This window comes from Calidris pugnax, unplaced genomic scaffold (assembly GCF_001431845.1).
Source record: "Calidris pugnax isolate Ruff unplaced genomic scaffold, ASM143184v1 scaffold273, whole genome shotgun sequence".
In the NCBI taxonomy this organism is placed as follows: domain Eukaryota; kingdom Metazoa; phylum Chordata; class Aves; order Charadriiformes; family Scolopacidae; genus Calidris; species Calidris pugnax.
Window position 1 is genome coordinate 13,459,657 of NW_015094508.1, and position 24,316 is coordinate 13,483,972.

At 36.6% G+C, this 24,316-nt stretch overlaps 1 protein-coding gene across 1 annotated transcript in view; it reads left to right on the plus strand.

Annotated features, from left to right (window-relative positions):
- Positions 1-24,316, plus strand: part of HCN1 (hyperpolarization activated cyclic nucleotide gated potassium channel 1) — a 200,465-nt gene that overhangs the window by 3,026 nt on the left and 173,123 nt on the right. The window contains exons 3-4 of the mRNA XM_014964861.1: positions 20,134-20,195; positions 22,203-22,626. Of these exons, the coding sequence (XP_014820347.1) occupies positions 20,134-20,195; positions 22,203-22,626 (486 nt within the window). The remainder of the gene's footprint in view (positions 1-20,133; positions 20,196-22,202; positions 22,627-24,316) is intronic.

Genomic DNA, 24,316 nt, shown 5'->3' on the forward strand with positions numbered 1-24,316 from the left:
CCCCCCTTTCCCCCCAACCCCGGGGTGCGGGCTCTCTTCAAAAAACACTTGTTCAAGGTGGGTCGGGAGAAGGAAGCCCGCCGTGGCCGGAGCGGCGGCCGGGAATTAACTTTATCCCAGCGAAGGCCGCCTGGGAAAACGGCGGTTTTCCCCAGGTAAATCGGCGTTGGCTGGGCGAGGTTCGTGCCCGCTTTCAACACTTTAAGTTGAGGCTGTGCAGAACTGGAGCAGTCCTGTGAAAAGCAGAGCAAATAAATTCTCGGGAAGAGCCACTTCCCTTTAAAATTGCATTTCAAGCGAAGGATTATTTCATTGTGTCCTCTATGCCAGCTGGCTGCATGCCTTTGTAAATTTAACACTCTCTACCATATTTGCTGAAGAGTGATCGGTGGTGTCAAGCGTATTTACTCAACGGCTTGAATTGAACAGCCCGCATGTATACAATAAGTGAATTGCACCGGAGACCATGTTTCAAAAAGGGAAAATCCAGAACCTTCAAGAGTTACATGCATCTTCTAAGAAAAAGTAGGTAAAATAGAACGCGCTTCCAGTGGGAACAGGAAGAAACACTTCCAAAGCCCAAGTTTCTGTGGGACTATTGAGAGTGAGGTGTTACGCAGTGAGCTGTGCTAGCACCTTGCAGTCGAGCCCGAGAGCAGTACAGCTACAAGAGTGGAGGAGCAGGGCAGCACTCAGTTATGACTCGAAATCGTGCTTCAGATCCCTGCTTTTTTCCTGGCTCCCTGGAGGCATTAAGCTGCACTCGTTCTTTTCCTGGAGTACCTTTTCTCCCTTGCATGCCAGCTCAGCTGCACTAGCAGGTGCATTAAGGGGGGAGAGAGCCAAGAGTCCACCCACTCCCTTTCTGCCAGCCGGAGGGGGATGTAGCGGGTCACATCTGGTGTGATGGTAGCATGCATAAGGGATTTCGGGGGTCTGATGCCCTCTTACTTACCTGCGTGTGTGCATGAGTAACTTTATTCACGTGAGGATTCCAATAAAATGAATGAGATTATTCTTGCGAGTAAATTCCCTCATTTTGTTGTAAACTTGGTTTCTGAGTGAGGTACACAACCCAATGATCTTTTGGGCAATAGGAGTTTATGCATCATATTGCCCAGCATGTAACTTTGAAATAGGTGATAGGTATGTTGATTCTGTTTTGCCACAGAAATGTCTTCTAATTCTGCCCTAATTCTTCCTGTGGTAAGGTTTAGAGATCGTAGCATATGTTTACTTATATTTTTTCACTAGAAGTAAACAACACTGCATCCTTTTCAGGCTTGTTGTCTGCATATTCTTAAATTAACTGAATTTTCTGGGGTTTTTATGATGTTTTCATTTTATTAGAATGGAGATGTTCATTTTTAAAATAAAGTTCATAGTCTTTCATTAGTCTTGCAGTGATGTGGCCTGATCTGGACCCAATTTTTTAGTCATTATAGGACTTTGTCACTGAGAAATATGAGTCGTTTGTGTTATTTCTCCTGAAATAATTGTGACTGTATAATGGTACTGCTTGTTTTGGGTGGCAGTGTTTGTAGAAACAGGTGAAGAAGTTGAACTATATAGGGTACGCATCTTCTTATATGGGAATTGTGACAATGCTAGTAAGTGCCTCCTAACAGTGTCTCTGTATCAGAATAAATGCGTATGTAAGTATGGAGTTGTTTTGATTTATTTTTCCATGTGATATATATATAATGCTTGTTTGTAGACAAGCTTTAAAGCATCCAAAGAAACAGGTTTATTCTAATTTCACCATGCTAATGTTGATACCACCAAGGGAAAAAACTAAATTTTGTACCAAAATAACAAGAAAAAGGTAAAAAACCTAAATATTTTATGGTATCCAAATGTGAAAATTTAAAGTAAGTTTGCAAATCTACCCACTACTAGGGTGTTTGTAAACATATGAACTATTAGGGCACATATGAAAATGAACATCACAGTAAATCTTAAATATAGGCACACTTAGGAGAATATTGGGTTAACCACGTAAGAGATGGAAAAATTCTGGTACAGGCTCCTGTGGATTCTCATTTATTTCAGTTTTTCTACTTCTAGTGCTTGTATGCATTTGCTGGACTACTTTGATGTATTTGGTTACACTTCTTGACCTCATTCTCATGATCTTTATAAAACTGTGTATGTTTACCTACACTGAACAATATTTTGTGGTGTTGTCTGGGGGAGGCGAGCAGCATCCCTCTACTCTCCTGCCCCCATTTTTTGCTATGAACGGAGTGTGGAAGCTGTGTCTCTAAACACGGTGCTCTGGGAATCCGTTACTCGCATCCTTGCGGGGCTTAGTCTGTAGTTTTATGGCTCTCCGTCCTGCCTGTGTTTCACCAGGCAGATACACCCTTGGAGAATAAATTCAATAAGTATTACATAATTTTTCCACAAGGGGACCATTTTGTTCCTGGTTGTCTTTTCCCAGTCTTCTGAGGTTAGTGTCTAATTTGGAAGCTGTTATGTAAACCAAGCACCTAATGCACATCAAACCCAGCACAAGACCTCTGTTTATCTCTTCGCAGCTGTGATTACTGTGTCTCTAAACTTGGACAAAAAAATTCTGTGTAATTGCATGACTCACAAAAGTGAATTTATTGTCAGTATTTCGGTTAGAGTTTATTGAAGTCCTGCGTGCTTTCTGTGAGATACCGAATGCCTCCGGCCGTCCCTCCTCACGTGTGGAAGAACGAGCCCATGGGAGAACATTGCTGGTCCAGGCTGGTGGCCTCGCAGCTGCTGGATGAGAGCAGCATGAAGCCAGCGGGAGATGGGAGCGACTGCACGTGGTTCTGCTGCTGTCATACATGTTTCACTCCTTTCATAGCAGCGTTGTTGGGGACGTGCCTTTGGGTGACTTTTATGTGTTACGGCCTTCCGCTACTAGTGGATGTGGCTGGTTTTTCAGGTGGTTAATTACTCAGTGTCCTTCTACATGTCAGGAGTTTCTTTAACGCTCAGAGAGCTTGTTGGTCCAGCCCCGTAGCATCTCCCTCCCTCCCTGTCTTTGGGTACGCAGGGAAACTCGCGCTCTCATGGAAATCTTGGTTTTGTTATGATATCAGCTAGGGCATCTGTAGTCCCCAATCAAGAAAAACCCCAGTTACTACCTCCAGAGTCACACGGGAGAGGCATCTTTTGACCAGAAATAGCAATGTATGAGAGAGACTGCGTGGTGGTTACAGTTCTCAGCGGGATGTTTGACTGGAAGTGGGGACAAAAATTTTAATTGGCTTCAAGAAGAAGTGAAGTAAGACTGTAACGCGGAGCTGTCTGGCAGGGTAGCGGATAAGACGGTACAGGGCAGGCACCTTGCTGAAGGTCTTTTTCCTGTGTAGATGAATACAAAGTATGAACTCATTTGCAACAGTAGCAAAAAAACTATTGACGTTTTATGTGGAGAGAAGCTCTCTGGGTAACTGTGCATCTATTCAAGGGCCTCAAAGCCTTATTTTAAAGATAACAGAAAAGAAAAAGCAAAGATAGTTCTAAAACTTGAACTGAAAATTACAGAGCATAGTGAATAGTAAAGGTATGCCGGATTTTTTTAACATGTGGCATTCCAGTTTCAAAACATTTTTGTATACATATTTGAGGTTTATCATGTAAATGTATGAGGTCGATCTTATAAATCGTTATGAATCATAGTCAGCTCTTTCAGTGCTACCTTCTAAGTAAATTTAATGTCAATGGGTTTTAATTGGGGTGAAAGACACGGTAATATTTGCATGTGTACATCCAGGCACTTACAGAAGAATATTTTTGTGTCTGTTACCATTAAAAAACATTGTTATTTTTTGCAGTTTTATGCAACCCATCCATGTTGTCATGCACACTTCACTTGCATGTTATTTTTCCATTTAAGTATTTGCCAAACTGAAAGTCATAGTTGTGAAGTGTTAGTGTGCCTCATGCCTTTTTGTTACACTTCTCTCAGTTTTGAACTTACATTTGCCTTATGCATCAGTTTTCTTTTCAATTTGAACCTATCTTTTGGACCTGCCTTTCACCACCAGCAGTCACCCTAACGTGGTAGACTGTGCATGTTATATGTGCAGCTCACACATGTATTTTTAAAATTTGTGCATGCATTGGTTTGAAACATATTCTTCTTTGGGACTGGTCTTCATTCTACATGCTATACCTGTCATTTATATTTTAAGAAGCTTAGAGTAAGTACTTTGTCCCTCTCTTTTGTCACATGTCTGTAATGTCTCAGTTGAAGCAAATGAGATTTATCTTTTTGTGAGCTGTAACATACTTAGGTTTATATAGAGCAGCAGAGTTGGAAGGTAATGCCATATGCAATGAAGAGAAAATGTGTTGTATCATGATTAAATGTAATTGATGTAGATATATGTATGCAAAATTAAGTATATAAATCATGCTGGTTTATATTAAATAGATCAAATACAAATTAGTGTGGGTTTTAATGGATGCATTATGTCATTGGTAGTGTAGGAGTAAGAAATGTCTGTAGTTTTGGATTCTCGAGATAGTCATCTGAGTCTTGTTTCTCAGGATTTGTCATGAGGTTCTCTTACAGTATTGAGACTTTTGTATTATTTGCTAATAAACTGATAATCAGGGATTTATAATTATACTGTACACTCTTCTTGAACAAACTGATTTCTTTTTTTTTTAATTATTTATGTTTTTATGACTGAAACACAGTTTTACCTAGGGCTATCTTTCATGCATCATTTTCAAATGCTACTGTGGCAACTATAATTTCTATTTGTATTTAAGAAGAACTTTGTACAGTTAAACTACTCCTGTTACTTGAACATTCATTCTTTGTATGTGACTAAACATAGACAACCACTTAGTATTAAAAAGATTATTAGTAGTGCTTGGCTTTTTATTTGCTGCATTCCAACAATTTTTGCACTTCTGTAAATGCCTCAAAGGATAAAATGACAAAATTGTAGCATTAATCTAAATAATGAACTTATAATGTCTGAAAATTCTTTCTGACAATAGCTTATATATTAAGCTTTATAATAGTTCCCCAGGTAAAATACAACTCCCATAAAGGTAGGCTGAAGAGAAATATGATAATGGTCCTCAAATACATAAATGGATGTTACAAAGAGGAAAGAAATTACATAGAAGCAATGGGGTGAAATTGCAGCAACAAATATCTAAATTAGGAAGCAGGACCAAAAATAAGAAGGAAAATATTCTATTGGAAATGCTTTGATGTGGAATACGGGCCAGAAATGCATTAGGTTGTTTTTCATCTTCAGTTCTCATTATTTTTAATATTGAATAATGTCTCATCATTGGCTGTCACTGATTCATTTGTTATGAAACCTAGTTGACTAAATCTAGCTACTGGCATTTCTTTTTTTTACCATTTGTAAGCATGTATGAATGAAAATGGATATCTAGAGGTGTATGTTGTGCTTTTCGGCTCATGAGGGCCATATACTTTTATCCCCTTCAAGATTTTCTTTGAGAACCACAAAAACAAGCCAGCTGAGTCCACCTGAGATTGGTGCAGCAGCCACTTATTTTCCGGACATCTAGGGAATGTGGGAAGGATTATGCCTTTATTCAAGGAAAACAATTGTTTTTATTGATAAGGCATCCTTATGTCTCTAGACAATGTAGAATACTAATGCATAGTTCGAACTCACATCTATTTTAAACATTTCCCAATTTTCATTATGTCCATTCTAGTACTAGATAAACAATCATTGCATTTCCTTTCACATTTTTGACGTGTTATGTACTTGAACATAGAATAAAGTTTACAGCAGAGAAAGAGCTCAGTGAGTGTAACTCAAATAATTCCTCAGTTCTCTGAGGTACTGTTAATTTAACTTGGGCTGTTTTGAAGGATCCCTGGCAGCATGTATGGAGAAGTACACAAGTACTTCTTTTTCTGCATGATGTTTTATTTTAGAATATTCACCTTCTTCACAATCTAAATAAGTCTATTAAATCTAAATATGTTCGTCATGATTTTGAGATATGTTTAAAAAAATAAAAAAAAAACCAAAGTCAAAACAAAATGTTACAGCATTCCTGTAAGTAATCTAAAAGGTGATGTTTTAGAGAGGTTATATGTAAGTCTTTAAACTTTGACCTGGGATGCTCAATATCATGAGACTTCCTCCTCATTTTTCTGACTTTTTGTTTTGAGTGCAGTAAGAAAAAAGCACTTGATTAATATTATCTATATATATACTTGTCAAAATTTAGATCTTTTAAGATCAGCATCATGCGTGGGTCTGTGGGGAAAAAAGTACTGATTCTGTTATTCAGACTGATTATTTTAGCAAGACTACACATTTTTGAATGTGTACTGCACTTTATTTGTTAGGTCGTTAAAATAAGCAATGCTTCTAATCTTATAATTTTCTTTATATTAGGTTTCTTGGACTTGAGTATATGGAGGGAACTGTGAATTGGAATACTATGTAAAAGCATGAAATAGTAAATAAAGGTCTGGATTTAGGATTTGATTTCAGGGTTTGAGGGGCTACAAAGATAAATGAAAATGCATAGTTTGATAAGTTTCTTAGTCTTTTTTATGAGTATATAATAAAGTTAAAATTTAAGTGGCTCAGTTTCTGATTCTTCAGCCTGGGACAGCAGAAATAGAGACAAATGAAATCAGACGTCACTTAAAAAGTATGAATCTTTACCTCTGCATTACTGCCTATCTAAGATCAATGTCTTGTAATATTTAATTAAAAATTGTCAGATTTTTTTTGAGAGACTTGGTTTGAAGTTACTAGGGGGCAAAATGCTATTTTTAGAGAGGAGAGTAGAATGTGAAAATTGGTAGAAAAATATACTTCATTTGGTTGTGAAAAAGAGTTATCCATTCCCACCTTTGCTTTCACTCAACACCATGCCCAAGAGCTGTCTTCTATGTCAATATACAATTTTTGAGATAGAGGAAACTTTTAACCTACTTTGCAATGTTTAATTTTTAACCTGACAGTATAGTTCTTGTTAATTGCTTGAAAGTCCTTTAGCTGTCTATTCTCTGATTCTTTCCCAGAGGCATGATTTAATTTTAAAAATGGTAGTGTATTCAGCTCTAATTATTGGAGGGCTTGTTCTAGACACATAGTAAGGTATGTTAATAACCAAAAACTGTATCGGCTGGAATCAATGTCAGTACTACCTCAAGGACACTGTCATTTAGCTTCCATAAAATCTCTGCTAATATCTTTTAATCTGATGATAGTGAGATTCAGGCAAGCTGCATGATATTTTGCAATAAACTTATTGCCTTGGCTTGTAATACAACTGGAGTAAGTCTGGAGTAAACTTGTGTTTGGAAAATGTAAATTTGATTACAAAAGAAATGCAGTCTGTTTCCATTACATGTTTATAAAAACCCAGAACAACCCACAAACCATTTATTTATGCCAGTGAAGTTCCCACAACTGGAGTTGCATCATGTAGCTAAGAATAGGATTTCGTTCTTATTTGATTAACTTCTATGTTGTTTATGTAGATATCTTTTCTAAAGAAGCACGTTAATTAACAAATAGTTTGTTAATTGTTGGAATTTAGCATTAATTCTTGTTAATACCTTTTGTTCTCAACTAAAGCACAGATTGCTTTATGCTCACAGTCAAAGCTAGGTTGTGTTTTTATGTTGCTTTTTAGCTTTGTTTGGTTTGTTTTTTTAAATGATGTAATTTAAAATAGTGAATACACATAAAAATTGTGTCTACTGCAGCATTTTTTTTAGGCAGTATTACTCTTTTTCATCCAATTCTCAGTCTGAAATCCACTGAAGCTTGCTCTGGTGCTAAAGCTCCAGTATATAAAGAGCCCCACAGAAATAAAACGTGCCCTCACAATATCAAATCTTCCAATTCTATACATAGCATACTCTGGCTGCCTCCAGTTTTTTTCTCTCCTGTCAGCAGTGTGAAGTATGGAAGTATTGATGTTTCCTTGGCTGGTTCTGCTGTATCTTACTGTAACTCAACAGATCCTCCAAGAAGCACCTCTCTTTATGGCATGAATGCAGCAATAGGCAGTGTGGTTCTGATATGATCTGATGTTAAGCAAACCTGTAGATTGCAGTAAATTTACGGTAATATATCATAGGATCCTAATGACAAATGATTATTCTAACTTGCTGTAGGTCAAAGCTATGGAAAACATACAGAACTTACAGATATAAGATACCTATAAGATACATAGAGTAAGATCTATCTAGCTGTACCAAGGAGATGGAATAAATGTATGGCTGCAAAACCATGGGGATGTGATCAAGCTTTCACATGACTCCTGAGAGGTTTTCCATCAGGATCTTGAGTTACGTCCCTCGCTCTGTTCATCCCAGCAGGACTTAAGATTTCTGTCTGGTAGAGAAATTACTATGAAACCAGTAGTTGGTAATAATACCCCCTAAAACATCTTATGACTGAAAGTATACACTTGCAAGCTTCTGGTTTCTCCAAACACACTCTGGACTACAGGTTCCTTGGGATGGCTGCATATGGGCTTGTTTGCGCTTGATTTCTCAGTGAAGATAACAGCCACCCTAAACTTGTCTGTCACTCTGGTTCACCTTGTCTTTAGTGCCAGACAAGCTCAGTAGTAACACAAAGATTTCCTTTTCCAACTAGGCATTAGTCTTTTAGACACAAATTTGGAAAACAACCATAATAGTAAAATAAATGAGGCATATACCTCAAGTTTCAGTTAATAATTGGCTACCCCTCTTGTTACCAACCTTTCCAAGAGTACTTCAGAGATGTCATGTTTTTCAGAGGTGCATGTCCACTGTTCGTGGAAACTGTTATCGAGGTGACTCTCTAAGTACTGAATCCTGCATTTTCTGTCTTCTATTTATAGCATTTCTTATGGTCTAATTTTCAGGTAGTGAAATCCTGCTATAGGCAATTTGCAGTTGTCATTTGAAAGTTAGCAAGAGCGTGGTGATGTCATCCCTAACAGATTTTTTTTCTTGAAAACAACTTATCTTTTCCCTCATTCTGTTTTTCCTTCTCCCTCCTACATCTCTTCCTGAAGATAACGAATTCCTTTATGCAAATGGAAATGATGCATTGATTTATTATTTTTTTGAAATTTCTTAGCTCTGCTATGTAGTTTCCCATTCTTACTGAGTCTGTTAGCTATTAGGTACTGAGCTGTTGGTTCAAACTAGTAAGGAGAAGTTAGCCTAAGTGTTCTTCATAGTTTCTTGGGGTTTGTCAATAAACAACTTTTTGTATTAATAAAAAAATAATTCTATATACTTTTTCTATTTCCCATGACTGGGAAGCTTTTTGTTGAGAATTGCAACCTGATGCATTTGAACATGCTGTTACCATAGACCTAGTAACAAGATACTTTGCCAAAATTGTCCCCTTGGCCCATTTACTGCCAGCATGGGAATTCTAGTGTTGCATATATCTATCACATTAAAGGTATAATTATAAGAAACACACTTCTGTAATGCAAAAGGAATGTGGTATCAAGAGTAAGCACTGCCAGATGGTAGGTAATCTAACAGAGCATTTAAAAAGGGTCAAAATCGAAAATGTCTGAAATCCAATGGCTTATTAAGCAATAGATGTTGCATGTGTGGGACAAGTGAGAGATAAGTAACCTAATTTAAGTGCCCACATGACCAAACTTGACTTTTAATTACATGCATTCTGTCAGTAAATGTCTGAAATACATGTTTTTACTAACTTAGAGGTGTTTTTTGAAAGTTAGAACAGAATATTAAATGCAGTGATATACTCTGGGTATTGAAAAGTTGAGTAGCATCTGTACATGTTCTTATTGTGTATGTATTGAAGTAGTGAATTTATTATGATGGCTGATCTCCGAAATGCAAGAATAATTCTAAAAACAATTTCAAGGTTTTTGATGTTGAAAAGAATTAAACACAGGACCCAATAATTGTATTATTTCATATGCATATTACTTAGCGAGTAATAAGTACTTAGTGAGATGTGAACTAAATATGACACAAATGATGACTGAATCCAATTAAATGTCATTGATTTTAGTTTGCTATTTAAAGGTATTAGCTATGAGTTTAAAATGCCTTGCCTCCCTTTAAATCATCCCCTGTTCCTGTTTCCTAAAGGTAGATTTTCTGTTAGTCTGCCTGTATGCTGTGCTCTGTCGTTCACGTGAAGGCTAATTTTCTTCTGTCAGGGGATGATTCTCATTAAGACAGGCCTGAGAAATACTCCCTCAGTATTATGAAACCTGTCAGTGTTATTCAGCAGTTTCCACCACCAACCCCCTCATTCCCCAGGACTGTATGAACATTGCTTGATGTGACCATCGTTGTTTCTATCATTTCTAAGCTGCAGCCAACTTTTACATTCTCCACAGGCTAGACCAAATTTATCTTTCTGTGGAAAGGATGGGAGAACTGCAGTGAACTTCCACTCCCACACTTGTTCCTCGCAGCGTGACAGAGTTCAGACTTGCTTCAGGGAAGGAGAGCTAGCTTTATAGCCCAGGAACGCAGGTACCATGAATCTGCATAAAATGGCAGCAGATGTTCCTGCTGGGGCTACTGACTTGTAATTCCATAAAGCGTCACTGAATAGCAACTCATCTTAACGTCGAATGTACATACTGATTTTATGCCACTGGCAAAATGAGCAAATGGAATATGATATTTAACTTGGTTTCATGTTTCCAGCACAAACTTTTCCATTTCTGGAACAGCTTTGAAAATGTCAGTTTTACCCAGTGCTCTGCACAGAGTGTGCAAATCTATAGGATGTTAGATGAAGATCCGCGATGGAAGTCAGGAGCCTATCTATCTTTGGATTTCAGACCGAGCTAGGGACCTAGATACTGGTAAGCATCTGGACTCGGTGTCTGAACATCTTTCAGAATTCTAGCCATACGGAGCCGTAAATGGTAAAACTGATTTTTGGAAAACGTCACCTATGGGTGCTGAGAAGGGTGCACCCATTTGCAGAACTACTATATCAGAATAATTTGAGTACGCTTCGTGTTCCGTTTCTGCCATTATTACATATTTTCATTTGCAATTTACAGATCAATATCTTTTCTAAAATTATGATGAAAAGTTCTATTAATCATTTTTCCCCCTCAATTTCTTGCTGTTCTCCACCGATGAATTATTAACGTCTATTTGGCTGTCCTAATTATTACACATCTTTAGCTTAAACATGTTTGAATGGTTCATAACTCACTGTCCTCCAAAAATGAATTATAAATATTTGGCTAAATTAAATTTTGTTTTTCTGAGGGAAATTGGCTTGTGGCTAAAACCTCTTTTGAGATCTCCAAAGTAAAATGTTTTCATTAGCTGAAAGGCAGAAACCTATTTATTATATTTAGGCAACTTCATTTTGAGTGAATATGGATGGAAGATAAAGATGGACATCTGGTGTTTTATTCACCATGGTACAGGGAAGCTCTTTTTGTTTTGCTGTATCAAAGCAACAGTCATCTGTCTGTACGGGAGTAAATGGCTTCCTTGGCACTTTTGCGGTTGTTTATAGTTCAGGTCATAGGTTCCTGACCAAAGTTGCTTTGAGTGCTTATTTTAGAGGCGCTTATCAGTGGCTATGATTACAGGCAACTTTACTTGCAGGCAAACACTTTCCCCTGTCACCCTTGACCTGTACCGTGTGACTGATCTCGAGAGCAGCATGAGGGCTGTGCCATTGTTAAGGAATATGAACTACTTCATTTGAATGCCCGAAGATCGGAGAAAGAGAAATTTTTCACTGAGAGACTTCAAAGTCAACTGTGAAAAACAAAACACTCTACCAAATATAAAGTGGAGAAGTAGATTATTAAATAATTCCCTTTTATATTTTTTTCTGATAAATATTTATAGGTGAAGCATATAACAAAGCCTGTGGTTAAGTTTGAATAATTTTTAAGATCTTAATATCTTTATCAATCTTTTATTTTTCGAGCTGAAAACTGACATGTTTTTCTGAAGCATAAAGTCACTTTTTTTTTTTTTAAGAAAAAAAGGTTGACTGTGAAGGAAAACACCTTTATCTAATATACATATTTTGTGTAACAGCTCCACTTTGGATGGTCTGTCTCAATGAAAATAGAATAGAATTTTAAAATAATCTACATATTGGTAACAAATATCTTCCAGTGGCTCAACAACCATTTAAATGACTGAACTAAAATAAAACAATTAGCAAATGTATTTCAAGCCAATAATCTGCCATAATTCAATAAATACCTGCAATGCATAATTTGTAATCTTAATATGTACTGTTTTTAGAAATGGATCTTGAGCGTCTATTTCAGTATTGTGTATACATGTGAAAAAATGTAATGGAACCTCTTTTTCTAATTACAACCGAACGATGGATATGACCTGCAGTATTGCTGCTGGCAAAGGTGTACTGGAAGGAAGAAAGGCCTCATTGCATGTAAAGGCAATCTCTTGGAGTACTTGACAATGCAGGTTATCTCCACTTTTGCACATAAAAAATAATAAAATTACTATTAATTAATTAGCAAATAAAAATTAATAAATTGGGGGGTTTTGGAAGGCATCTGATTGTTTGCTTATTAAAGAAGGACCAAAGTCATTTCATCCAAAAAAACTTCGCCTCCATATACTGAATTAAACTGCAAAAGGGCCACTCAGCAATTGCATTCATTACACTGACCAATGTCCATAAAATGTCGGAGGTGGAAACTTGGTTTGTAATCCAATTCTCCACCCGTGGCTGAGCTGCTCGTAAGGGCAGTACACGAGGTTTTGCTCAGGCCCCCTTGCGCGGAGCTTGCTGGAGCGTTAGAGGATAAACAGCATGAAAAGATGACAGGAGGAGTAGAGGTAAAACTAACAAGATCACGGTTATTTAAGCCAGTAAATAGAACATCTTGGAACATCATGTATTCTCTTTCTTGTTTGCTTTATTTGTTTTTCTGGGTTTTCCTTTTTGTTTTAAGCAAGTGAATATCAGGTCTATCTGATCACTGCTCTGTATAACTGCATAATTAGTTGATTTGTTTAGGCAATTCAGGCAGAGTGCTATGCTGTCAAAGGGATGGTAAGACTCAAATGCACAGTATGTAAAGAATTTGTAAAGAAATGTTAAAATTACATTGCATCTGCTTAAGTACTGTGGAAGACAAACGGCCAGCAGAGAGATCCGGATACAAGTGGAATAATGAAAAAAATGGGGATTTCTGAATGTGGCTGGTAGAAGGAGAAATGTGCAAGAGCTGCATTTTATTTCTGGTAGGGACAGGTGTTTCAATGTATGAAGTGTGAAATTATGTTTTGTAAGATAATGCTAAAACTGAATATTGAACTTCCTAGCCAAGCATTTTCCATCCTACCCCCTCATTAGCGCAGAGCTCCTAAGGTGCATCACCCTGTAAAAAGGGGTTTGTAATAAATACACATGGGGAAAGGTATAAGCAAGCTTGTGGAAGATTACTTCTTTCATTTCTTAAAATGTTTTGTGTTGTGCACATTGTATTTTCAATTGGTTGATGTTTAGATAAATTGATATGATGAATTCAGTTAATAAAATAACAATTAAATAATCAAACTAGTACAATTTTTCAATGTGTGTATTTGAGCCTGTACCTGAATGTCTCCTGTATCCGCTCAGGAATCAAAACTGGTCAGCCCAGAAGTTGAAATTGCAGAGTAATTTCCATCCTCTGCTGGCAAGGATTTAAACCTGTACATTTACTTTGCATAACACTTCTGGCACAGATACTGTCAGTACAATATCACCTCTCAGGGTTGTTCTGCTTTGATGGAGCAAAAAAGTGACAATGCCTCTCCAGTCTAGTGGTTGCCTTCCCCGGGAAGAAGTGTTTGGTTCCTTCTCTAGTTTATATTTGTTTATGGAAAGAGAACACGTCAGCAGTGTACCTCTCTTCAGGAGACACAGCATGGCTTGGGGGTAACAGATTTCCAAAAGGGGTAAGATCCTGAGCTCAGCTGCCCCCTGATAGATGAGGAAAGTAGAACGGATTTCTCTAGGCATTGGTGAGAGGTCTCGGTATTGAGCTCTTTTGCAAAAGGAGATGCACATGACCTGACCACAATTATTTATCATGTTGCTCTGATGTGAATTTGAGCTTTTCTTTTCCATGACTTTTCTGGAAAATGTCTGAAATCTTTTAATCCTTTTTCATCAAAATGTAAGTAAAAATGAAGAAAATTATAATTCTGATTTGATTTGAACACAAATTTCTCAGTTTCTCGTTATTTTCACAAGCATAATTCTTGCATTAGAGTCTTGTACCTCTGTGTAGAAACATAAGACCTGTACAGATATTCAGTCATGTATATTTGTTTTCACTCATGATGTAGAAGTACAAAGTCCCCATGTATAATCCATCAACTTTTTTTATGCCTATCTATAGTTCTTTTTTCACGTCTCTGATTTTTCCCTTCCTGAATTTGAAGACTGCCTCTTTTTTTTTTTTTTGGTTTATACATAGTGTCCAGTCTTGCCTTCAATGAATGTGTTCAAGAAATGATACACCAAATTCTAGTAAATCAAAATTCGTGTTTGAAGCTGCTTGTCCAAACGTACTGTGTCTTTGGACAGTTATATACACAAAGCCAGTTTTACCTCTCATTATCAGAATGAAATTGTTAGTAGTAGCACGTATGTCAAGTGAATCTCAGTGTCTTATGTGAACGAAGTTGGTGGTCCTCATCGTGTTTTCTTCCTCAGAGGTATTCACCTCCAAAAACTAATTGTCCCAACTCATTTAAGTGTCTACAGGGCAGTCTCCTCACCAATTCTGATGACTGAGGTCTGTCAATAGCTACTGAGCCATGTCTTCCCCATCATCTCCTTCTCTGAAGACAAGTAGAGAAAATGGACTTTTCCACCTCAGCAGAAACTTTAAAGATTACACTGATAATTGAGAGATCAAACTGGTTAAAAAAAAATATTTTACAGAATATTAGATGATACTGTCTGGCTTTCTTGATTTGGCAAGGGGATGTGGGTGAAGTTACCTTCCTTTTTACATGATACCTTGTTGAGAAGAATTACAGAATGCTTCTCCCAATTTAAGCCTGTGAATTTTTACTTAGCATAGAGGCAACCTAAATGTCATGTTTCTAAATGGCACTCTTAAAATTACTGTCACTACAAAATTCTTAATTAATGCAAGTGTTCCAACATGAGATATGAGATTATTTTGCAGCTGAAATATTTTTAGATCTGTCTCTTTCAAACTTTTTCTCATGCCTGTGAAGTGGTCATTTCTAATTTGAGAACGTGAATCTGTATTTTACAGTGATCCACTACAGAAGTTTGCTGACACTTAAAGAATCGATATGTGGCAATTTGCAATTGGTATAAGGGTTGGTGGCATGAAACTGAAACAGTTCAGTTGGGAGTCCCTAAACAAAGTGTTGCCTGATACTGAGAGGTCTAACAGTTTGGTAATTTTGAGGTAAATTTGAGGAAGGCACATTACTAGTGCTACGACATGGGTTGATGCAGAAGCAATCTTGATTATCTGAAATATACCTGTTTTGATCAGCATACAGGCCAGCATAGACAGATTGAATTTTTTTTCAGGAGAAAACTAACTCGTGAGCCCTGACTCTTCATTAGCAGTTTTTCCTAGCTGGTAGCTAACCGGACAGGATCACCACCCTGCTTTTTCGCTGAGGAATGGGGCTGAAGAAAGGACGTCTGTGTAAAGATGGGGGGAATGCAAAAGCAATACCAGAGCTCCACTGGCAGTGGTGCACTCAATGCTCTTGCCCAAGGTTAAGTGGAAGTCAGGCTTTAATTCTTCCTCCTGTAGTTTAATAAGTTTCTCTGCAAGAAAAGCAACTGCAAACATAGATGTATTCAAGCAGTTGTGATAGAGGATTATTGGCTAAAACCAAAGAGACTCATCATTAAATAATACTGCCATATTATATAAATGTCTCTTTGTCCTTTCCTTCCTCCTCTCCCATGTGAAATGAGGGCAACATTACTTCTGTGCCTTTATTTCTCAGAAATCTGAGACTTAATTTGTTAATGCAAGTAAAATAATGTAAAACCTGTAGATAGAAGTTACTGACTGTGTACCAAGAACTAAAAATCTTGTGATGAAACGTACACTTGTTAAATATTAGTTGAATTTACTGAAAATATATATACATATATATGTATGTATTAATATAGTGTTAATTAGTTAATTTTATAGTCACTTTCCAGGGATAGTACTGTGATTTTCTTTTCTAGTAATCAAGCCTTTGAAGCACTCAAGCTTTAAACCTAACCAAATGCTGTAACCAAAACCTTTTGAAAGTAGTAAATTGCTGTTCATTGGCTTCACTGGGCTCTGATCAGGTCCCCCGAGAGCTGCATTTATCTAATCATCTGCCTTGTGCGTAGAATCACAACTGAGCAACAAATTGAAAATCTCCACTGCTAAGTGTGTTTAGTGATGAGATAAAACTCATAAAATCTGTTTGAAATCATGCAAGTTCATAATTTTTAGATGTGTTCTATGGCTATGTAAGACTCAGTATTGCTGAATTTTATTAATCTGTCTTTGAATTCCTTTTCTGCTACCAGGTAGGAAGTTGCATCAATATTTAAGAAATAACAACAAGGCACATAAATTGGATCTCTAAGTTGAAGTAAAGGACTTCAGTGTTAGTCAGGAAATTGTTAAGCTGAAAGACTCCCAGGTCCACCACTGCTTATAATTTGGGCAGGGAAACTGAGTTTTCAGAACACCAGCTCTGCCTCATCCCAGACTGACCAGTCCCTGGCAGGTATAAAAAGCTTTTCTGCTGCTTCAGCGGGTTACCTAGCTATGTCAGTGAAAGATCATTAAGCTTGATATGTTTTAAATTAAAAAAGAAGAGCAATTATTGATGAATTTTTCACCTGAGAAAATGTCACAGCCTTCTACTTAATAATATTTCTGCCCTTCAGCCTCAGCACTTGAAGTGTAGGAGGTGCTGTTAGTACTGTACTGTAGTGTGGCTTAGCAGCCGAAAGGGATGAGCCATGAAAAGGATTCTGCTTCAGCCTTGCAAGATTCCTTGTTTGTTTTTACTTAATATAAGCTAAAAGCTATCAGAGCGGAAATAGAGGAGAATAAAGAATATAAATCAACAAATTCAGAAGAACAGTTTATCTTTAAAAAAAAAAGTAAAAAGCCAAACACAACCTTTTGTCTTCCTAAAGCTTTGCAAAATTAAGTACATTCAGTTATATACACACAGAAGCACAACACAACTGCAGAAGTAACCTGTTTGCTAGTACAAAACTTGCCAATGTAAAGAAATGGCACTGCACTAGTCATTTTAATGGATTTGTATAAATGTGATCACACAGATACGTTACAGTAAATTCTAAGTTTGGAAATTTTAAAATAAAAAAAATTGTGAGCCAAAATCAGGAGCCAAAATCATGGAACCACTCCATTATAGATTTGCAACATTTAGACAGAACTTGTTTCATGGAGGATGTTAAATGCAATATTTCATGTTAAAATAGAAGGAAATTCATATTTAATTTGCATGTCTTTTTGTGTGTATATGTGTAAGAGAGAGACAAGACAGGCAGAATGAAAATGGAGAGCTGGGCAGAAGAGAATATCCTCACTTTCAAGTTGTGAAAAAAAATTGGTGATGATTTTTCAGAAAGTTTTCAAGCACAGACACCTGGGCAATCATAAAAAGAATTTGAGTCCCCTGAAGAAAGCCCTCTCTTCTTCATTCTTCTGCCCTTTTCAATCCATCCCAGTAGTTATCTGCAAGTTGCAGATGTTTGCAGGTGTGTCTAGCCTTGATCTCTCTTACTGAAAGAATAATATAGTTGCACAGCAAGGGTAAGATGGCATGTCCTATGAGAGTCAGTTTCTGACATGGATAATACTAAGTTTAGTACTTGTTACAGTACTGTAATTTCTACTAAGATTGTTTTGTTTTGTATAGCACATTGATTTCTCTGTTAGGTGAACTGATGATCCATGAAAGGAAAAGAAATAAAGCTGTGTTTGAAGGTGAGATAAAAACCCCTCAGTATTCATTTCACCAAGCATCTGCTAGTCAATCAAAGTATTTAACTAAAGAGGAGCTTTGTGAAAATTTTTACAGTTCTTGATTCTCTGAATGTGTAGAGTGAAGTTGTGTCTCAAATGCATAAGGTTTCGTTTGAAAGATATTTTACAAGCTATTTGAATGAATATCTTTTTCAAAGACCTTCCACTTTATAACATGGCTGATAAGCATATGTGACTAAATTTCATGAAGTTTTACTGATAAGTTTTGCTCTTTTTGTTAAATAGTCAGACTCTTATGATCTTTCTGGAAACTTGGAAAACTTGATTTTAAGCAAATCCCTGACTGCTCTGTTGCCTTAAGTTACAACACCCAGTGCCTTAGAGATGCTGTTTGCTCCACTATGTGGTTTGTGAGACCACAAAAACTTCTGCTGGGTCAATCTGGGTGTATCATAGGGAAGTAACAAAGAAAGCAAATCTGAATGACTTTTTACATAGTTGTCTATACAGCAAATTATGGAGCAAATTAACTAACTTAGAGCTGAAATTTCCATCTTTAAGACTCAGCTTTCTTTGGATTGGGTGTTTAAAGTGGAAAATAAAATGCCTGTTAGAATTCATAGTGCCTTACATCATTAAGCTTAGTACAAACATTGATTAATTAATACTAAGTAGTTCATTATCACTGCTTGGGTGCGCACTCATTTTGAACAAACTGTTCATCCTATCCAAGATAGCCTGTGGCAATAGATAAACCACCAAAGCTTCAGCACCATGTTCCATCCAGAGCTGTAAAAACCACCATGTTATTACTGTAAGTTTCAAAAGTATAGTAGATATATTATGAGTGAAAAGATCACTGAAAGATGGCTATGAATCCAACTAATTTTATTTGAGAATACCAAAGTAATAATTAGAGTGATTTTTTTTATTATTTCTGTATGAAATAATTCTTTAAACTTTAGAAAAATGTACCTTAAAACTGTTTTTTTTATACTTTTCTTTATGACTTGAAGACATTTTTCACCTAGAGATATTAAATGTCCAAGACATTCAGAAACATTTAAAAAGTTTCAGGAACAGTTCAGTGTGATGTGTTGCCAACCTCTGTACCTTCAGTTACTGGCTACTAGCAGTCCAGGTACTGGGTTAGGTCCAGAGGAGCAGTAAGCTCTATAGCTGTGTGCTATGGAGCCAAGGTCAGTTCTTGCTCCTGATTATGAGCTCTGAAAGATCTCATAACCCCCAGGCTCTTATTTCCTCATTCTCAAAAATTGTATGTCATAGGCTTATCTCTTCCCTGCTTTTTGTCAGCGTTTTGTAATACCTTACACAAATCTGGAACTCTGAGATTGTAAGTTTTAAATTTATAACCATCCTCACTGGGGGGGATTAGCAAAAATAAATAAATAGAGCTAAAAATAATTTGAAACAAAGGGCTACCTCAGTGTTTCAATAGCAGCTCATTCCATTGTCTCATGAAGCTTTTCAGCTCGCTCTTGGTTATATGAATAATAGGATGTTCTGAACCGGTAGGCAAGGAACGCATTGTATTACTTTCTCTGCACAGGTCACAGAAGGGCAATACAGGGAGTTGCATCTAGTTTTTCTCACCTGAAAGAAAAATACTGTGTAACATGGCCAAGAGAATGGTATTTGGAAACATTTTCCTAAAAGATAATGTCTGATTCATTTCTAAATGAAAAATGAATCGTAATATAATAAGAGTTTATCTTACTAACTAATCAGCTTATACTATATAGTGGGCTAAAATAAAAATACAAAACTGGTACAATCTCATCGTCCTTAGCATTCAATCTTATTTTATTACTGAAACCCTGACGCTACCACTTTTGCTGACATTGAACATCAGGAACTCCAGTGTTTTTTGCATAATCACAGTACATAACGATCCTTTAAGCCGCGGATTACTGTAAGATAAAAACACCTGGTTCTGTATTATATTTTATGCTGGCTGGGTGGCTGGTTGTTGTGCAGCTTTGGTTAGCCTTCGTTGCGTAACTGCTCCCTGTGCTGGTGAAACGTAAAGGTCAATCTGAAATCAAGCAATGCTTTGCTTAGGAGTGAGCCACAGATACAAGCACACCTCTTGTGATTATTTCCTAGTTGTTTTCCACTCATTTTCAGGGTTCCTTGGAGACGTTTATTCTCCCAGAACAGTTTTATGAAGTATTTCGGTCGATTGCATTGTAAAAGTCTTTGTGGTAATTGTACCTGTGGATAGCAGCAGCAATGATGTATGAATTTAGTGGTCCCTTCTGTATGGTAATTCTAGATTATTGAAAAGGAATCTAGCAGAGAAAGAAGGCTATTACATGAATTTAAAAAGATAAGAGAAATTGGGATGTTTTTGCCAGATACGGTACGGATATGGTGAATACCATCACATGCTAAGCAAAAATACATGCAGCCTGGGTAAAACTGAATATTTATAGCACTTAGTAGTCACATTTATTGTAAGATTGAAAATGTGTAAGACATAAATCACATTGTGGTATGCAGGGAATTAGTTGTAAAGACTATTTCATGCAATTTATGAGCACCAGTTAAATGGTTTTTGCCAGCTCCTCTCTCAAATGATAATCAAGCCTAATGTCTGTAAGTTTATCTTGGAATAAAGAATTTTAAAATTGGGAATTCTCATACCACCCTCAATCCTACACTACTCTTCCTTTAGTGTGTTTTAGTTACAGTTAATTATTTGTATTCTCAGATGAGCAATTTGTAAACAAGTATTTTCACAGATAAACTTGAAACAAAGGGAATTTATAAACCTGGATCATTTGGTGGATACATGAACCAATCTCTGAAATCTAATGTAATCCATATGCTCTGTGCAAGTCTAGCAAAAACTAAACTTGTGGTTCTGAAATGTTCTGTGGCCGTTTAAGCTGTTATTATTGTTGATGGCATGAACTTTTACCAAGATGAAGGTGTCTGTTGTGTGGCAGGAGGCCAGTGCTAGTGGTGATGGAAGTGGCCTGGAAGTCAGTGCTGTGGTGCTGTCCTAGTGGCATGTCTATCCCGTGCACCACATGGGGCAACACTGCGGAGGGCTGAAACAGGGAGTTAATTGTGGAGACATTTCTGCCTCTAGTCTTTTAGAAAGTGTAATGAGTCCATGAGGAACTGTTGACTGGTTTCAGTGGCTTTCCAAAGCAAGATTAGTTGAACAGATCATGTTCTCAAGCAGAGCAAGAGGTCATGCACTGGGTTCAGGCTTTCTCAACTTCAGTTTCAGTTCTTTTATTGCACTAGAATAAAGTTCTTTGACAATTTAACATTTAGCAGTTATCATAATTTTCTTAAAATCTGTGAAGCATATAGTACCATCCCCTGGAAATCTGCTGTCCAGGTAGATGTATATTTTATGCAACAGGTGGGTTTGCTCACCATTTCTATAATGGATTGTAAAGTTATGAGTCTGTCTCTTTACCATCTGTATCAGGCACTGTTAGCAGCATTCTAGCAGTATCAGAGGGAGCCTTTAGATACTTCTGGAGCAAAATGGTGAAATGTAGTACCCATTTTATACTATGCAAGTTTCAGCTACTCTCCAGACTTCTTAGCTAACTCTGAAAGAAGATAGAATATGAGGTTGTAAAGATGCATGAAAGTTCAATTCAGGTTGTAAAAGTGGATGAAGGTTTTGATGTTATCTAATTTTTGTTTCTATTTTTGCTTCAGTGCTTTTTTTCTCTTCCTGTAATTTCATTCCAGGACTGTAATGGTATGAGTACATTTGCAAAGAGCTGCTTACATTTAATACGTTATCTCTTAGATATTTGGGTTTCCATTTGGATAGAAGCCTTAAAAAAATATTGCATTGCTAAAGCAATTCTGATTGGCACCAGACATCAGTTTTAGTTGTATAAACCCACTAATTGGTTTTGACAATTTGACAAGTCTACTGAGTACCACACATGCACACCTTTCAGATATGCCATGAAGAAGCCATAGTGCTATTTTTGTCCTAGATGGGTATTCTTGAGAAGGAAGGCACATAATGAAATGCATTAATTACTTTGTTTTCTCTACTGTCTGTGAATATATTGAATGAGTTAAATCAATGAGTTTTCTTAGCATTAACAAAATGTTTAAACATTAAGGGGAAGTTGGTGGCATGATTGAGACCCTTTTTCTAAGCCTCTGTTACCACAGCACATCAACCATTCTGTTTCTTCCTTTTTTTAAAGGTTTTACTGGGACTTAATCATGCTCATAATGATGGTCGGAAACCTTGTCATTATACCGGTTGGAATCACATTCTTCACAGAACAAACAACAACGCCATGGATTATTTTCAATGTGGCATCAGACACTGTTTTTCTATTGGACTTGATCATGAATTTTAGAACTGGGACTGTAAATGAAGACAGCTCTGAAATAATACTGGACCCTAAAATCATTAAGATGAATTACTTAAAAAGCTGGTTTGTGGTTGACTTCATCTCATCAATACCAGTGGATTATATCTTTCTCATTGTAGAAAAAGGAATGGATTCAGAGGTTTACAAGACAGCAAGAGCACTTCGTATTGTGAGATTTACAAAAATCCTCAGCCTGTTACGTTTATTACGCCTCTCAAGACTGATTAGATACATACACCAGTGGGAAGAGGTAAGATTTATATGGTTATAACATAATTTGCTAAGATCTTATTCCTACAAAAAAACTAGTCAGGTCTCTCCAAAAAGAGCTACACAAGAACCAGAATGGAATAAAGAGTTATCACTCACCAGTAAGTGTAGTTACATACAGATGCTAGTAGAAAAGCTTTTTTGGAAAAAAAAAAGCACAGAGTAACTATCGTCTTTCTGCTAACAACAAAGACCAAAAATACATTTGGGATGATCAACGCAATAAGCAGAGATGGGTTGCTATTGAGAATATTAGAAATTTTAGCAACCACTTGAATCTACATTTGAGTTTGGTGACTAGCACTTGAAATTATGAAGTCAATACTCTTGTAATCACAGAGAAATTAAAATACACAATCATATTTTTCTATTTCAGGAGAAATTTAAACCATTTATAACTGAGTAGATTTCCTAGAATGCTCGTTGTTTGAAGGTTGTACGTAAGCTGAATATATCGAATACTGACCTTCTTTATAAAAAATGCGTAGTTCAAATTTTGAGTCATTGCCTTCTAAACTGTCAAGTCCACTATTTCCAGATGTGACCTATACTGCCTACTAATTTGGCATGGTGACATTTCCAGTAAATTATGGCATTCCCTAATTTGGCATGCTTATGGCTAGGAAGTGTTTTGTGCTTTGGCACATACCACCACGATTCAGTCATTTAATTTCTTGCTTGTCCCAATTTCTGTAGTTATAAATATCATAATATATTTTAAAAGGAAGTGCTAAAAACATGAGAAAAATAACTGCTGTTTTCTAAGCCGTTTTTGCAGCAAGTGTAATGAGAATTATTTTGTAAAGTATTTTCATAGAATCACTATTAAAATAGATTTGCATAAATTTAGCTACCTACTTTGATAAAGATTTATTTAATTAAATGAATATTGAAGGATGACATGATACCATTTCTGGTGCTTTTTCTGCTGTTTATCTACAGTATTATATTCACCTTCTGGTTTAACAAAAACCTGAATGCAAAGCCATCTCACAAATAAAATCAGATTATATTTGAAAATGACATGATGCTGGATGATACTAAGTATAAAAGTCTAATAGATTTATAGTTGTTTCTCAAAAAGCTCCTGAAATAGGTCATTATTTTCTATTACTGTATTTTGTAAATTCTACCTCTTTTTTGCCTCCCTGTAAGGCAGAGTAGCTATGTTTTTGACACAGAAATAGAGCACTGCAGTTTTGTACTCAGTTTAACTAAGGCAAATGATTAAGCATATTTTGCAGTTCTACCATAAAGCTGTGCTTTTGTCTCATCTGTGCTTTACAGAGAGACAACCTTCTGAAATGCGTTCAATGACATTACTTTCTGGCAGCCTGAGTTAATAGCTTGCCACTCTAAAGCCCTACTAAGCACAGGAATGAATACCTTTCCCCCCTCCCCCCCCTTCTGTCTGTTGTCAAAGATAAACCAGATATTCTAAATGAAAAATAACTGAATTGGCCACTAAGTGGGACTAGAAGTTACCAGAGGTTGTTGTCCAAACCAGCAGTAGCTGGTGTTTGGTCCATTTAATATTTTGCTAATGGCTGCTTGATTGCAACCTCACCTTTAGTTCCTCTAGTAAAATTTGTGAAATATTTACTGTATGATACTTTATTTGGCAAGCATTGAAAAATAAGTGGAGTCCATCTTTTTGTGTATGATAACAC